Genomic DNA, 18,728 nt, shown 5'->3' with positions numbered 1-18,728 from the left:
AACGTAAAAATATAGAAAGGAAAAAAAATAAATAAATAAAATAAAAGGCCATTCTCACTCTCCACCTATCTCTTGTAAGAGATGGTATTACATGTATACACTCTCTCACATGAAGTAAACCCTATACTTCGAGATCAATCTCTATACGAGAGGGTGAATATATGATCGATATTCTCCTCTTGTAGACATGAGTAATCCAATTGTCACCCGAGTCACCCATACCGTCCCAAGCACGCAAAAGTTTATGATCAAATAATGATTCTTGGAAAATATTTTCCTTAGAAAGAAAAAGTAATACTGTTCTACAGTAAACCAATGATGGCAAAGCGAATGGCCTACAAATAAGTCCAGGGACACCGAAAAGGCACCAAAAATTTTGCAAACTTTCTCTTTATCTTTGTGTTGAGATGGGCCCAACTGACATGAGTGGGAGGCATTACGAGGGTTTTTAAATATTTTTCATCAAATTATTGCTTGGTGATTAACAAAAGGTCCTAAACCAAAAGCAGGGACAGAAAATCTACTGAAAGGAAAATCATATAAATAATATTTTTTTAAAAACGAATATTCAATATCACATCGTCAAAATAATTTTTTATAAATGGGTGCCTGTTATAACATTAACGTGTACAGTTTAGTTTTTGTTGAAATTTTTATTTATTTATTTACTTAAAATTAATAAAAATCAATTATACACACAAACAAATAAGTTAAAACAAAAGCTCCGGACAATAGCTTATTAGTTGAGACAAAAATAATCAAATTTTACGACAAAATAGAGAAAATGGCAATGTTTTGAGTCACATACCCCGATATGCATGTCTACCAACTATTTAATGGAGATTCTCAAAAAAAAAAAAAAAAAAACTATTTTATTGTGTCCTATTAGTTCATTTCATTAAATGTGACATAAAAAGAAATAATAAGCGATAATATCAAAATCTCATTCAGTCATAAAAGCAAATATGGAAAGAACGAAAGAGTGAGAGAGGATATGTACTAACCAGGCAAAAAGAGAAGCAGAGGAGAGTTCTTCAACGGAGGACCACACTCTAAGGGCGTGAACCACCGAGGCGGACCACCGTCCGATCTGCTTATCAACTCCTTTGACCGCTCAAAGTATTCCTTCAACACCCTCCCATTCTGCTCAACCTCATCATCACTTGCCGCTACTCCTGCCTCTCCTAATTCCTCACTTTTCTCCGATAAACGACGCGTCGGAGTCGGAGTCGGAGTCGCTGTCGTCGTTGGCGTTGGCGTTTGCGTTTGCGTTTGCTCGGTGGAAACAGCGAGTCGCCGAAAGGAAATCGGATTTGACTTGCTAAACTTTCCGACCGACGGCGTAAAATCCCGGCGGATTACCGGCGATAAAGTGGCGGGAAAAAAGGAAACTCCGGTGACCGCCATGGCTAGGCTAGTAAAACTCTGCTGCCGCTGCTGCTGCACGGAAACAGTACAGAGAGAGAGAGCAGTACTAGCTAAGCTTGCGGTAGAGATCTAAAAAGGCCTCTCAAAATCTGAGAGAGAATTAAAAAAACAAAGATACTATGCAAATAATAAATAATTATTATTATATAATAGATGTAATAGTGACAGGAACAGCCTGAGCTGTGCCTAATAGTCAGCGGTGAGAGGATTCAAAATAATATACCCAATACTTAACTTTTATTTTCTTATATAACACATTAAAATAATATATATATTAACAATAATATATCTTATACCACACATTAAGATAGTGAGAACTGAGTGAGGAGCGGAATGAGACAAGTCAGCGTACTTTCGGGATGACCCAGACCAGCCGACCTGATTTTTTCTAGAAATGTGAGAGACAGGTGCGTTCTGATTGGGTGTTTAGCGGAACGTTTCATTTTTATTTGTTTGTTTGTTTCTGCGCGTTACAACTCCATTTAAGTGGACGGTTGCTTCCCACGCTTCCCATAATTTTTTTTGTAATTTCCTATAATAGAGAAAAACAAAATTATATTTTAAAGATGTAATTATACCTCTCTCTCTCTCTCTCTCTCTCTTTAGAAATTTGAAAAAAAATGACACTCCATCCTAAATTTAAAGAAAAAAAATATTTTTTCCATTGAAAATATTGTGTGCTAACCTGTCCTTTGTTTAAAGGGAGATTTCAAAAATTATCCTCTATTTCATAATTAAAATTTTTTGTTTTAAAATTTTAATTAAAGTACATTTAAAAAAATATTTAATATGAATTTTTCTTATTATTATTTTTTTCTTGTTTCAATGAGTTATGGAGAGATTTGTCATTGTAATTGTGAGGGCCGATCGGTCACTAAAATTATTAAAGTCAAGTTAATTGGGCCTGTGGCCCATCCGAGGATGCAAACCTGCCCGAGAAGGCCCATATCAGATTGAAGGGGTAACCAAATGAAAGGAAGAGTGAATATCACGAAAGGTGAGTTTAGTATTCGTCCGAGGACAAAATCCTTCTCGGCAATATGAGTCCGAGGACGATCAGGATGTCATCTTGTTACAAATATACTTCGGAGTTACGTCACCACAAAAGGTGGGATAAGGAACCAAAGGTAAGAGAGAGAGAAGGCAAACAAATATCTATGGCAACAGCTGCCTCCGCATTAATTGCCTCTCAACCAACTCTCTGGCTGCATTAATGTAGAAGTGATGCCTGAACAGTGATAAAGCAGTCTTACAGCTGCTAGAAGGAGGTTCCAGAAGGTGTTAGATGGGACAGAAAGAGATCCCCTGGACCCAACCTACACGTGTGTGATGAAGATGGAATGAAGAGGGTGGTATATAATATGAAAGAAAAACATGCAAAAAGGGATCGGAACATAGAGAAAAAACACAAAAAAACACACTCAGGAAGAAAGCTTGAAAACCAAAGAATTGTATTTGTTTCAAAGAAAAACAGATGGTTATATCAGCTCTAATCAATCTATAAACGTGAGGTCGAATCTTTTTACTTTTAAAGAAGTTAATCTAGTTCTTGAACACTCACGCTCTACAAATTATATTGTTTGGGCCCTTAACGTGCGAACCCAATATCATTTTGGAGTCATTACAAATTGAGTCCTTATAGTAACAATTCTGCTACTTGATAAATTTTGTATTTTTATTCTAAATTTATCGGTTATTTTTTTTTTTATATAAACCATGATTAAACTTTTATAAAGAAATTGTTATAGAAATTTAGAATATTTTGTTACTAATATAAACAAAAGGGGGTAGTGTTCATTTCTTCAAATCTCAAGAGAGGGGAGTGTTTTTTCCCTTCAAGTTTGACAAAGAATGTCATTCCCCCAAACCTCAAAGGAGATGAGTGTAATTCTTCCTATTTTAAATATAAAAAGAGTGATGTTAGAACCACATATGTTTATCATACATTCTTTACACAATTATCTTAAATGGTAGATTGTGATTGATTATCTATCATTTTCACATTGGCTCACATCTTTTCTCTGACACTACCACCTGTGACTTGGTAAGTTGACATATAATTGAGATGCATAATAAAATTGGTGTTAGTGGTAGACTAGATGAATTTGATGTTCAACAAAAGTCACAAATCTTATAGCAAATTTTCCAACTTTCAAAATAGTAAATTGTTAATGCGAATAATAAATTGATTTCAATGGTAGATCATGTGATAATTATTAATAGAATGTCAATCCAAATCTTTTGTAAAAAATGTTTTTTAACCTTACTCATATGATGTTAATCCAATCACAAGATTGTATATCAATAATAGTAAAAGTATTTGTAAGGACTCGATTTGTAATGATCCCAAACTAGTATTGGATTCGTACGTTAAAGACCCAAACAATAAAATTTGTAGAGCGTGGGTATCCAAGAACTAGGTTAACTCCAAAAGAAAAACGATTAAACCTCACGTTTATAGATAGATTAACGCAGATATAACGATCAAATTATCCTTGAAACAAATTCAGTTCTTTGGTTCATAAGGTTTTCTTTTGAGTATTCTTTGTTTTTGGCGTTCCGATCCCTTTTCCTCAATACTTCCTTTCATGTTATATACTGCCCTCTTGATATTATCTTCACCACACACATGTAAGTTGGGTTCAGGAGATCTCTTTCTGTCTCATCTAACACCTTCTGGAATCTCCAACTAGCAGCTGTAAGGCTGTTTTATCACTGTTCAGGTATCACCTCCACATTAATGCGGCCAGGGAGTTAGTTGAGAGGCAATTAATGCGGTGGTAGCTGTCGTTATAGATATTTGTTTGCCTTTTCTTTCTTACCCTTGGTCTCATATCCCGCTTTTAGTGGTAACGTAGCTCCAAGGTACGTCTGTAACAAGGTGGCGTTCTGGTCATCCTCGGACTCATATTGCCGAGAAGGATTTTGTCCTCGAGCGAATACTGAACTCACCTTACGTGATATCTACTCTTCCTTTTGTTAGGTTACCCTTACAACCTGATATGGGCCTCCTCGGACAACTTTACGTCCTCGGATGGGCCACATGTCCAATTAACTAGATTTTAATAATTTATTGATTAACCAGCCCCCACAATAGCCCCTCAAAATCTTGATTTTCGACTCCTCGGGAAAAAAGATGGATTTTGATGTCATAAGCCCATACCCGTTTATGTTTTGGGGCATGCTTCTGACGCTTCAGCGTCCCGAGCGTGACAGCATTAAATTTTGGGCAATGCCCCTGTCTCCCACGTTCAACGGTGAGATGTAAATTGAACGGTAGGGGGTCTATCTCGTTTCGCGAGCGGGAACTTTACCGCTCATAATTTCTACACGACTATAAAGGCGTTCTCAAATCAATTCTCTTTCTTACCTTCAGTGATCACACAGTTCTAGAGCTCATACATTGAACCTGTCTTTCTCTTTTTTCGTCGTTTTCCTGGCGTCTACAAATACTCAAATCTTGTCCGAGGTCCCTTTTTCAAACCTTTAAGTTTTCTCAAAACCTTTACCGCTTTTATCTCAAACTCGTTAATTTCCCTACTAAATCCTTTAGAAAAATGGGGAAAAATAAGAGTACGTTTCGATGTCTAATTGAGTCCGAGAAAGGTATGAGAAATTTCCGCTCTAAGTATAGGATCCCCTCTACGGTGGGTATGAGGTATGCAGCCCAAGGGGAATGGGCTGACGCCAGAAAAACAGGGAAAGTGGTTATTCCCATGATTGCCTTCATAGAAGGCGGGATGACCATCCCTATGGGTAGTATTACTAGGAGCTACCTTAGGTTCTTTAGATTATCCCCAACTCAGTGTGCCCCAAACATGTTTAGGGTCCTGGGAAGTATAGATGCTTTGAACAAGAGGATGGACCTAAAACTGACCCATCATGACGTGAATTGGGTGTACAATCTCCACCATTTGAAGGGGCAGGGGTATTATCTCAAATTGAGATATCCCGAGGTGAAGCTGATTCAGTGCCTTCCCACTTCGAACAAGAACCTAAAGGAGGATTTCCTTATTTTCTCTAGGGAATGACACGATGGTCTGCCATGCCCCACAGAGGAAGGAGTACCAAGTGGGAGTGCAGTCATAGATTCATAACATTTGGTTTACATATACATTTTTTATTTTGAGTCTTGGTATTCCTATTTCTAACAATGCTTCACTTCAATTCAATGGTTTTGCAGATAAACGTTACACAAAGCCCAATCTTAGGTTAGTCAATAAGGCGAGCTTGGATAAGGTATTGAAAGCCGAGATATACGTGAACAAAGCTGACGGCCAACTCTGGGCAGCACATTTAATCCTCGGCTATACCCCCTATCGTTTGCTTTCCAGGCACCGAAGTGCGTGATCAGAGCCCGCGATCCTCGGCTTCACCGTATTAGTGTTGCCTTCAAGGGGTTCATTGTTCCAGAAGCTATTCCACTTCCCCAAGATACATCCCGTACCGAGCCCCTTTTCGTGGCTGACGTCTCGGCAAGAGCCTCTTCATCCCAGCTTACCCTTAAAGAAGAGGAAGTAGAAGAGAGAGAGGAAGAGGAAGAAGAAGATGAAGAAGTTGTAGAACTCACTGACTCCTCGGACGACTTTGGGATTTTTGATCAATCCATACGATCCAAAGAAAATCCTGACGAGATGGGGATACAAAGGAAGCCCCAAAGAAGTTTGATGGAGTTGATGGAAGGTCATCCCGGGAAGAGTGCATTGACAAAATCAACACAATCCCAGTTTCCATCTCTTCCCACTAGGTCTCCTCCTCCTGCTCCTCGCCAGCCTTCTCATCAACCTCCCCAGCTAGCCCGTCCTAATGTTGCCGAGTTAAAAAGGTGCAGGGAGCAGAAGGGTAAGGAGGTGGTAGACGTTGGCAAGTCTCATCCTACTCGCGAAGAGGATGCCCAACGAGCTACAAAGCAGCAAAAAATCAGACACCAAGCTCCGCAAGGCCAGGAGAGGTCTGATACCCAACTTTCTCAGCCACAAGCATGGTTACCAGCACCTATGCATGGTGGGGAGCCCCTACGAGATGATGCATCTATTAGGGACTTCAACGGCAGCATAGGGTGCCACATAGCCTCGGCCATAGAGGAGACCTTGTTACTCCCAAGAGATATTGCCGAAATAAAAAATGTGAGGAAGAATGAGCTCATCCTCAACAATAAAAGATACTTGGGCATGGTAAGAAGCTGACCCTTTTTTTTTTTGTGATCATTACTCACTAATATGTACTTTTTACTGACTATAGTGTTAACCTCTTCCCTACAGATTATCCAAAATACTTTCAAACTGGATGAGATGTTCAATATCTGCTCCAATCAGTTAGATGATGAAAGGAAGAAACGGGCGACAGCTGTACAAACTTTGTCCCAATCCAAACAGGATTTGGCCGATGCGAGGAAAAAGCTACTTGCTAAGGAGCAAGCTTGCAAGAGCGCTGATTCGGCCCTAGAAGGCTATCAAAAGCAGACCAAGGACTAGGGGAACCACTTGCGTGAGGCAAATGCCGAACTAAAGAAGGCTCGTGAGCAAGTTGCAGCCTTTAAGAAGCACTTGGAGGAAACCCAAAAACTGAGGGAGCAAGCTGAAAAGTCCAAGGAGGAAGCCGAGAAAGTAAAAACTGAGGCCGAACAGGCAACGAATGAAGCTGAGCAGAGAGGCTATGAGGTCGGCATAACTGAGACTGAGGAGGCTTTGAGAGCCAAGGTGCCAATGGTGTGCCGCATCTACTGTGCCAAAACTTGGGATGAGGCCCTTAACCAAGCTGGGGTTGAGGCTTCATCCGAGTTAAGGAGGCCAGAGAATGTATTCTATCCTGAAGCAATCCACCCCTCAGCTCCTCCAACCCATCAAGCTGAAGCCACTCCCTCAACCGTTAATCCCAATGAGGAGGTTTTGCCTCCAAGTCTTCCTCCTCCTGGTCAGCCAGAACTAGTTAAAGGGAATATTGCCCCTCCAAAAGTCTCCTCGGACAAGACTGCAACTGCTTCTGAGGCAGAGGTGGCCTCCCAAAGTTTTCAACAGGATTTGACCTCCACGGTCTTGCCAGTTGGGGGAGCTACTAAGGATAAAGAGGAAGCCCCCACCTCGGAGGCAGACATACCAGCCAGCCAAGCCCCAAAGATCCAATTTAAATTGAAAAAATAGGACTTGTTTTGTAATCTGATTAGAAATTTTGTAAGGATTCTTATGTTTATTTTCTTATCGCTATTGCTGCTTTATATTATTTTTGTACTTGTTCACTGTGTTATTGTAATTTGGATAGGTTCATTTTGACTATCCTTTGTTTGCATGGGGAAGTATTACTTATAAATATCACCAACTGGCGATTAAAAATGGATGATGAGCATTAATACTGCGAGGTCTCAGGGAGACATTTTAGATACGTACGTATTCTTTCTAGTCAATTGAAACTTTATAGAAAGTTCAAAAGTTGAATAAAGTTGGGTTTTCAGTACTTCGATTGTACATTAAATGATGTTCATAGATTCCTATTTAATTCTTCAGTAGATGTTGTAGGGCATTAATTTCCACTAAATTTGTGATCCGAGGACCTGACATAACTTAATTTCTGTTTAATATTTCAACACATATCATAAGGTATTAATTTCCACTAAGTTTGTGATCCGAGGACATGACATACTTAGTTTTTGTTTAATACTTCAACATATATCATAGGGTATTAATTTCCACTAAGTTTGTGATCTGAGCACCTGACATAACTTAGTTTCTGTTTAATACTTCAACACATATCATAGGGTATTAATTTCCACTAAGTTTGTGATCCGAGGACTTGACATAACTTAGTTTCTGTTTAATATTTCAACACATATCATAGGGTATTAATTTCCACTAAGTTTGTGATCCGAGGACCTGACATAACTTAGTTTCTGTTTAATATTTCAACACATATCATAGGGTATTAATTTCTATTAAGTTTGTGATCCGAGGACTTGACATATTTAGTTTCTGTTTAATATTTCAACACATATCATAGGGTATTAATTTCCACTAAATTTGTGATCCGAGAACTTGACATAACTTAGTTTCTGTTTAATACTTCAACACATATCACAGGGTATTAATTTCCACTAAATTTGTAATTCGAGGACTTGACATAACTTAGTTTCTGTTTAATACTTCAACACATATCATAGGGTATTAATTTCCACTAAGTTTGTGATCCGAGGACCTGACATAATTTAGTTTCTGTTTAATACTTCAACACATATCATAGGGTATTAATTTCCACTAAGTTTGTGATCTGAGGACCTGACATAACTTAGTTTCTGTTTAATACTTCAACACATATCATAAGGTGTGGATACACAAGATGCATGGTTAACATAAATTAAAAGAAAAACCCAAACTGGACTACTTTTATTAATAATAATACCTCTTGAGATTATTTACATTCCAAGGATGAAGTACAACCTTTTCATCTAGGTCTTCCAGATAATAGGCTCCTATTCCGGCTACTGAAGTAATCCGATAAGGCCCCTCCCAATTAGGCCCCAATTTTCCCCAAGCTAGATTCTTGGTGGTCCCCAGAACTTTTCTCAACACCAGATCTCCTACGGCTAACGGCCTCAGCTTCACATTACTATCATAGTCTTGCTTGAGTTTATGCTGGTAGTAAGCCAATTGGACCATTGCACTCTCCCTTCGCTCTTTGAACAAGTCTAAAATTTTTTCCAACATCCTATCGTTATTGTCCGAGGAAAATGTACTGGTCCTTAACGTTGGGAATCCAGTTTCCAGAGGGATGACAGCCTCAGCTCCATAGGTCATAGAGAAAGGAGTCTCCCCCGTTGAACGTCGGGGCGTTGTTCGATAGGTCCTGAGAACATGTGGCAATTCCTCTACCCATTTTCCTTTTGCATCATCCAGTCTCTTCTTAAGTCCATTGACTATTACTTTGTTAACAGTTTCAGCTTGCCCGTTCCCTTGAGGATAAGCCGAAGTAGAATATCTGTTTCTTATACCCAAGTTTGAACAGTATTGCCTAAAGGCCTTGCTATCAAATTGAAGTCCGTTATCTGAGACAAGAGTGCGTGGAGTTCCAAATCACGTGACAATATTCCTCCAAATAAACCTCTTAACATCTACGTCTCTGATGTTAGCCAAGGGTTCAGCTTCGACCCATTTAGTAAAGTAATCTGTGCCGACCAACAGATACTTTTTATTTCCTAAGGTTTTAGGAAAATGGCCGACAATGTCCAGCCCCCATTGAGTAAAAGGCCAAGGGCTGGAGAGAGGGTTAAGAATTCCTCTAGACTGGTGGATGTTTGGAGCGAATTTTTGGCACTGGTCACATTTTCTAACATATTCCTGCGCTTCCTTCTGCATATTTGGCCACCAATATCCTTGTGTAATGGCCCGGTGTGATAGGGACCTTTCCCCTATATGACTTCCACAAATGCCTTCATGCAGCTCTTCTAGGAGTGATTCCGATATCTCGGGATGTACACAAAGCAGGTACGTCCCAGAGAATGATCATTTGTATAACTTTTTGTCCTTGGATAATCAGAACCAAGGAGCTTTCCTCCATATTTTCTCAACTTCTACTTTCTCTTCAGGCAAAATATCACTTTCAAGGAATTTCAATATGGGATCCATCCAGCTCGGCGCTAGATTGACTTGATGAACCTGGCAAACATCATTTTCTGGTGAGGTGGGGGTATGCAAATCTTCAATGATGATCAGCCGAGGAAAATTCTGTACCAAGGAGGTGGCAAGGGTTGCCAAGGAATCGACGCGAGTATTTTCACCTCTGGGGATATGCAACAAGTCGAAAGACTCAAACTTCATTTGCATACGCCTAACTTGGCTCAAATACCCCTGCATTCTTGGATCTCGGGCCTCCAACTCTCCTTTCACTTGACCGATTACCAATCTTGAATCCGAGAATAATTCTGCTATCTTTCCGCCCATTTTCTAGACCATACTCATTCCCATCAACAAAGTTTCGTACTTTGCTTCGTTGTTAGAAGCCGAGAATCCCAACCTCAAGGACTTCTCAACAATGATCTCTTCAGGGGATATTAAAACTAGCCCTAATCCTGCCCCTGTTGGTTTGCTGCCCCGTCCACATATACCCTCCAGGAGGATCTGCCTTGTGCGGCTATTAGACCAACCGATTTTTCATCCATGTTGTCTTGCTTCATATTAACTTCTTCTAGGCATTCGACGAACTCGGCTACCAAATCGGCAAGGACTTGGCCTTTCACAGAGGTGCGATGCATATACTTGATATCGAAAGCACCTAAAATTGTACCCCACTTAGCAATTCTTCCAGTATAGTCTGCACTTCTTAGTATGGACTTGAGAGGTAACTGAGTCAAGATAACCACAGTATGGGCCTGAAAGTAATGCGGAAGTTTGTGTGTTGCATGGATCACCGCTAAGATGGCCTTTTCCAATGACAAGTATCTCACCTCAGCCTCATGAAGGGACTTACTTACATAGTAAACTGGTCTTTGGACGCCACTATCCTCTCGTATTAAGACAAAACTAACTGCATGGGGGGCAATTGCCAGATAAGCAAACAATACCTCATCCACCTCAGGACTAGACATGATAGGCGGCCTGGACAGGTATTCCTTCAACTGTTGGAACACCACAACACACTCCTCTGTCCATTCAAATCCTTGCCACTTATGCAATAGACGGAAAAAGGGACGACACCTCTCGGCTGACCTGGAGATAAACTGGTTCAAAGCAGCAGTCATTCCAGTTAATTTCTGCACTTCTTTTGGATTCCGAGGTACTTGTAAATTGTTAATGGCCTTAATCTGATCTGGGTTCAATTCAATTCCTCTATGAGTTACCATATATTCCAAGAACTTCCCGGAGGCTACACCAAAGGAACACTTTATGGCGTAACTTATGTTTTCTCAGTATTCCGAAGATATTCGTGAGATCTTCCACATGCTTGGACACCACTTTACTCTTTACTACCATGTCATCAATATAAAATTCAATGCTTCTACCTAGTTGTGGTTCGAACATTTTAGTCATCATCCATTGGTAGGTAGATCCGGCGTTTTTCAAACCGAAGGGTATCACTTTGTAATGGTAGTTTCCAATAGGGGTGACAAAAGCAGTCTTCTCCTGATCGTCCGATGCTAGCGGTATTTGGTGATATCCTTGGAAGGCATCCAAGAAGCTTATCCTAGGATGACCCACGGTTGCATCCACTAACTGGTCTATCTTCGGCATGAGAAATGGATCATTGGGACAAGCCTTATTGAGGTCCGTGAAGTCCACGCACACTTGCCACTTTCCTATCTTCTTTTTTACCACCACCGTATTGGCCAACCATTGAGGATAAAAAACTTCTTTGATAGCCCCAGCCTACTTAAGCTTAGTTACCTCACTCCTGACAGCCTCAGTGTGCTCTTTCGATGGTCGCCGAGGTGGCTGTCTCTTGGGAATAACGAAGGGATTAATGTTGAGTCGATGACAAATGAAATTCGGATCCACACCCGGGGCTTTATACGGGTTCCATGCAAACACGTCTACATTTGCTCGAAGGAACTCCAGCAATCTCTCCTTCTCTTGCAAAGGCAACGTAGCCCCAACCTGGAAGAATTTTTCCAGATCATCAGTAACAGTTACCCTCTCCAAATCTTCACACTTTACCTCGTCGGCTGGTATATCTAAAGGTAATGCTGGAGGTTTTAATTGCTATAATTCATTATCGGCTGTAGCCGAGATCTCTGCCTCTGGCCGATGCTGTATAGCCGCTACTAGGCATTGTCGAGTGGCCACCTGGCTTCCTACTATCTCCAACACTTGGCCTCCGGATGGGTACTTCACTTTTTGATGCAGAGTAGATGAGACCGCTCCAAGGGTATGAAACTAAGGCCTGCCCATAATAGCTGTGTATGGAGAGAAAACGTCTATGACAATAAAATCCACCTCCACCACATCCATACCGGCTTGCACAGGTAGTCTGATCAGTCCTTTCAGAGCGACCATCCTTCCCTCAAAACTCATTAGAGGGGAGCTGTAGGCTGCTAAGTCCTCTGGCTTCAGACCTAGCCCCTTATACAAGTCTGGATACATTATATCCACAGCGCTACCTTGATCTACCATCACCCTTTCGACATCGTACCCACCAATTCTCAGCGTGACCACCAGAGCATCATCATGAGGTTGTATGGTTCCAACCTTATCCTCATCCGAAAATCCCAGAATCAGGGGGACGTCCACCCTGGCTCTCTTCGACGTTTGGAAATGATCCTCGGCCGGAGGTCAGAACACCGACAGTACCCTGGAAGGGCAAAATCCAGTCCTCCCTGGGGCAGCAAAAATAACGTTGATCGTACCAAGGGGAAGTCTTGAAGAAGGCGTCCCCACGCATCTCTGAGCCTGCTTGACTTGCCCTACCACTAGAATGATGCAAGAGTTGCTTCAGTTTCCCCTCTCGGACCAACTATTCCAAATGGTCCCATAAATTTCTACAATCTTCCGTCGTGTACCCATGATCCTGATGATAGTGGCAATATAGGTTCGGGTTGCGTTTCCTAGGCTCTCCCGCCATCTTGTTTGGCCATTTGAAAAAGGGTTCATTCTTTATCTTCTCCAAAACCTGCTGCACCGGCTCTCGAAACACTACATTAACCACCTGGGTGTTCGCAGAACCAGATTGCCCAACGAAGTCTTTCCGGGGTCGGTTACTGTTATAACGGTTCGACCTGAAATCCCTCCTCTCCTGAGGGGTTAACTTAACCTTTCCTTTTCCTTGAAGTTGATCCTCCTCTACTTTTCTATACTTATCAATCCTGTCCATCAATTGGGGTACACTGGTAACGGGTTTACCAGTCAGAGATTTCCTTAAATCATGATCGGCTGGGAGGCCAATTTTGAAAGTACTGATGGCCACATCATCGTGCTCTCCTTCTATTTCATTAAACATTTCCCAGTAACTGTCTGAATAAGTTTTGAGAGTCTCGCCCTCTCGCATGGACATAGACAATAAGGATCACAATGGCCGAGGAACCCTGCTGCATGTGATAAAGCGAGCGCCAAAAGCCGAGTCAGCTTTTTGAAGGACTCAATAGAATTGACCCTTAAGCCATTGAACCATCTCATCGCCATCAGACCCAAACTTGATGGAAAAACCTTGCACATCAAGGCCTCATTCCTGGAGTAGATAGCCATTTTCTGGCTAAAATGGCTAACGTGTTCTACTGGGTCTGACCGGCTATCATACAAAATGAATGTAGGCTGGTGGAATCGCCGAGGAAGAACTGCATCTTCTATATTCCTCGTGAAGGGTGATTTGGAAACTTGGCTCAATGCTTTGTTCATGGCATTATTACCCAAGCCCCTGCTAGGCGGGCTTCTGTGCCTATGTCGATGGTTGTGCTCCTCTTCATAGGAGAAAGTCACACTAGGCGGAGTTCTTGACCTCCGCCTATAACTAGCTCCATCCGTCTCCTCGGATGATGGTTCGAAGCAAGGTGGGGAGCGTTCCCGCCGGGCATGACGCAGCTCTCTTTTCAAATCGGCAATCTCATGTTGTAGGTTCCCGTCATGCTTTACATGGGAAACATGACTCTTCCCGCGAGAGTAACTTTTGGTGGTATGAGTTGTGCGCACACTCCCCTCACGGCCTTCTCTCTGTTTGAGACTTCGATAGGGATCACCATGCTGGGAGCCCCTTGACTCTGCCTAGTGCGGGTTTGCGTCTTCCTGATGTGGTCCCGTCGCATAGTGATGTAGACCTGCTTCCTTCATCATAAACGTTGCATCGGAGTTCTTTTAAGTTAGATCAAGCTCTCCCCACATACGACGCCAATTGTAAGGACTCGATTTGTAACGATCCCAAACTGGTATTGGGTTCGTACGTTAAAGGCCCAAATAATAAAATTTATAGAGCGTGGGTATCCAAGAACTAGGTTAACTCCAAAAGAAAAACGATTAAACCTCACGTTTATAGATAGATTAACACTGATATAACGATCAAATTATCCTTGAAACAAATTCAGTTCTTTGGTTCATAAGGTTTTCTTCTGAGTATTCTTTGTTTTTGGCATTCCAATTCCTTTTCCTCAATGCTTCCTTTCATGTTATATACTGCCCTCTTGATATTATCTTCACCACACACGTGTAAGTTGGGTTCAGGGGATCTCTTTCTGTCCCATCTAACACCTTCTGGAATCTCCAACTAGCAGCTGTAAGGCTGCTTCATCACTGTTCAGGCATCACCTCCACATTAATGCGGTCAGAGAGTTGGTTAAGAGGCAATTAACGCAGTGGCAGCTATCATTATAGATATTTGTTTGCCTTTTCTTTCTTACCCTTGGTCCCATATCCCGCTTTTAGTGGTAACGTAGCTCCAAGGTACATCTGTAACAAGGTGACATTCTGGTCATCCTCGGACTCATATTGCCGAGAAGGATTTTGTTCTCGGGCGAACACTGAACTCACCTTACGTGATATCTACTTTTCCTTTTGTTGGGTTACCTTTACAACTTGATATGGGCCTTCTTGGACAACTTTACGTCCTCGGATGGGCCACAGGCCCAATTAACTAGACTTTAATAATTTATTGATTAACCGGCCCCCGCAATATTATATTAAAAATCTTATATTCTTAGTATTATTCTATTCTTTTTTATTATCGTGAGATTTTTTTAATAATTTATATTGTAGGTGTGATAGGCCCAGTATTATATATCTATATATATGTTGAGCAGGGGGCCCAATCCAAGGACAGCTAGTAATCCGAAGATGGGTAAACGCTGTTATGGAAGTCCGTGTTAGTGAATGAAGAGGTGAGGTGAGGTTTGGTCATAAGAGTCTAAGAAGGTGGTTTGAGGAGGAATGCCTCCTTGGCTGAGCAAAGCAGAGGTCCAAAGGTGTGGTCTGCTATCCAGGGCAACGTTTTGGGAGATTCTATTGATAAGGATATGTATTATGAAAGCACAAGACAAATAGAAGCCATAAAATATCTAAGAGAAAGCTATTACCACTGCATTGAATGCTCTATAACTAACTTTCTGGCCGCATTAATGATGAAGTGATACCTGAACAGTCATTTTTAGTCTTACAACTACTCCCAAAAACTTTAGGAATGTGTTGATGGGACAAGAATCAACACCAGAGATTTAATCTACACGTGTGGGGTAGAGATGAAAGAAAGAAAATAGTATAAAATAGAAAGAAGACCTTGAAGGAAAGAGATCGGGAATTAAGAGAAAAACACGATAGGGACAAGAACTGGACTTGTAACCAAATTCAAAAGAGATATATACAAGAACTGATCTCCTCAGATTGTGCCGAGAACGATTTTCATTGGATAAAACCCTTCTATCTTTACTTTTTTGTCATTTGGATCCATTATAACTGTTACCCAACTCATTAGAGCCTAGTTTTCTAACCCACTCTTTACAAATTCATTGTATTAGACTCTTTGAGCCTAAATCCTTTTACCTTTTAGGCTTAGAAACCAAATTGTGACCTTACGTATATTATTTAGTATGTTAAGTATCTTCTTCAAACAAATATATGAGTAAAAATTTAAATTTAATGTTAATTTTACTATAACATAAAAAATAAAAATAAAAATTTAATCTAATAATATGTAAATATTATACAAATATAAGGAAATGTATAGAGTATTTTTTATTAAGTAATGTTATAAATACAACAATTTTTAAGAGGTTGAACTATAGTATATTTTCCGTTGAATAATAAAAGCATACATTTTTTACAAAGACCTCAATATTCAAACCCTCCAACCCCGTCTATCTGATTATTAAAATAAATAATAAAGGAACACGTCTATCTTTTTTTTTTTTTTTTTTTTTTTTTTTTTTTTTTTTTTTTTTGAGAAGGAGGAACAATCTTATTGAAATATACATTGTAAGGGGTGGTTTTTGGGGCCCAGGCCCAACAAGTAAGTGGTTCTGACCCAAAAAGTCCCTAGACAATGAATTTGTAGAGAGCGAGTTACAGAATTAGGGCTGGACGAAGTGAATATCAGTTAGATGTATGCCATTCAACATACTAAATGTGAGAATATTCCATTTAAGTTCACAAGATATCGGTCCGAGGAGACGTATAAGTGCACCTCGTGCTCTAGTTACAGACTACAGAATTCTTTAACCTCTCTCTCTCTTTTTTCTCTAAACTCTTCGATCCCCTCTGCATGGGGATCTCCTTCTCTTATATAGCCTCCTTAATTTGATAAGGACCTTATACTTGTTAACCATCTGGACCTTCACTTGAGTGCCTGTCCCATCGGATATCCACCTTATCTTTCTGTGAGTTGCACTGGCCAATGTAACACTGTTCGCCTGTCTTCTCCACATTAATGCGGCTGAAAAAGTAGCTTCCTTGCATTTAATGCGGCATTTGTGGCTTCTCTCTGGACGTCTTACCTTTTCCTCTTTCCTGCTGTGTGTGGCTCATCCTACTACCCACGTTTGTCTGGGATGGTTCTTCATTGTGGAAGGGGCGCACATTAGGCCCATATTTGTGTGTCCGAGGAGACATTCCTCCTCGGACGTCTTTTAAAACAAACTGGGCTCCACAGGATTGGGCCATGAGCCTTACCTTTGGGTCGTGGTTGGGCTCCGTGCGGGGCCCAAGGCCTATCGTTGGCTTTGGGAATTTTACCCCTACATACATTATGTTTGCCTTTTCCTTGGTTAAAAACTTAAAGCTTGACTCAGATTTTTATCAAGCATAAAATTAAGAAAGATATATATATATATATATATATATATTTTTAAATATCAATGATAAGGAAGACATGCATGGTTTTTCATCGTGAATACTTATCATAAAGTTATTGATTTCTTTATATGAATTTTGTATTTATTTATTGAGGAGGAGTTGATTATCCAAACTCATATCTATCTTCTTCTTCTTTTTTTTTTTTTTTTTTTTTTTTTTTTTTTTTTTTTTTTTTTTTTTTTTTTTTTTTTTTTTTTTTTTTTTTTTAAGTATACATTAATCATTCATTTTAGGAAACTTTTTATGAGAAATTGAAAAATAGTCAAATTTTTTTCAATTTTTCATAAAAAAGTTTTTAAAAATGATTTACTAATGTATGTCATAAAGGTATACGTTAGTAAAATCCTATTTATTTATTTACAGGGAAATATTAACGGATGACCTAAGGAAATTTGTTAATAAACCATTTTAGGAAAGTTTTGATGGAAAAAAAAAAATTAATGTTTTGACATTTTTTTCTATTTCTCATATAAATGTTGTCAAAACTTTCTTAATATAGTTTATTAACAATTGCCCTAAAAACACCTGTTAACATGACTCTTATTTATAACATATAAAAAGGTTGTGAGTTCCAATAAACTTATATGATATATTATTTTATTGTTAGATAACACGTTCTTCACAAAATTATATTACCTAGTCCTTTTAAAAAAGAGTAATGGAGTTGTGAGTTCACCATTTTTATTCCACTACACACAATTTGTCATGTTGTGATCCTAACATTTTCCTTTAAAAATGACTCTTCTCCTTTGCTCAAAGCCTAATCTATGGCCTAATCTATGTCCTATCACATTGTGACTTTCTTGATGGAATTAAATTGTTAAACAAAAAACAAAAAAAGATTCCTACTCAAATTATGGATGGAATTATATTGATAAGATATGGACTGACTAGGAAAAGAAGAGAAGCAGAGGAGAGTTCTTCAACAGAGGGCCGCACTCCAAGGGCGTGAACCACCAAGGGGCGGACCACCGTCCGATCTAATGATCAACTCCTTTAACCGCTCAAAGTATTCCTTCCACGCTCTCCCATTCTGCTCCACCTCATCAACACTTGCCGCTACTTCTGCCTCTCCTAATATCTCACGTTTCTCTGATAAACAACGCGGCGTCGGAGTCAAGAGTAGCTGTCGTCGTTGGCGTTTGCTCGGTGGAAACAGCGAGTCGCTAAAATGAAATCGGATTTGACTTACAAAACTTCCCGACCGATGACGTCAAATCCTGTTGGATTACCGGCGATAAATTGGCGGGAAAAATAGAAACTATGGTGACTGCCATGGCAATGGTAGTAAATTCTGCTGCACGCAAACAGTACAGAGAGCAGAGCACTATTTAGCTCGCGTTCCTCCTCTCATAAATCTAAATATTTTTGGAAACTTTTTACGAGGCATTTGAAGAAGAAAAAAAAGATTTTCTGAATGCTTTTTTATTTTACGTGGCTTGCTTGATTGAGGTATAAAAAATTAGTGTTAGTCGTAGAACAGATAAATTTGATATTCATTGATTCTTACAAGATAGTAGTTGTTGATGCAAATAATAAAGTGATTTCAATAAA

The 18,728-nt window shown here is 39.9% G+C and overlaps 1 protein-coding gene across 3 annotated transcripts in view; it reads right to left on the bottom strand.

Moving 5' to 3' along the window:
• Window positions 1-18,728, bottom strand: part of LOC115976388 (acyltransferase-like protein At3g26840, chloroplastic) — a 67,932-nt gene that overhangs the window by 14,671 nt on the left and 34,533 nt on the right. The window contains exon 2 of one of the 3 annotated variants that reach the window (XM_031097628.1): window positions 1,005-1,276. In XM_031097628.1, the coding sequence (XP_030953488.1) occupies window positions 1,005-1,276 (272 nt within the window). Of the gene's footprint in view, window positions 1-1,004; window positions 1,635-18,728 lie in introns of those variants that run through there. The other 2 variants (XM_031097629.1, XM_031097632.1) reach the window with 2 other exon arrangements.

The sequence above is a fragment of the Quercus lobata genome, chromosome 2 (assembly GCF_001633185.2).
Source record: "Quercus lobata isolate SW786 chromosome 2, ValleyOak3.0 Primary Assembly, whole genome shotgun sequence".
NCBI lineage: Eukaryota > Viridiplantae > Streptophyta > Magnoliopsida > Fagales > Fagaceae > Quercus > Quercus lobata.
This window is presented reverse-complemented; position numbering and strand designations above follow the sequence as displayed.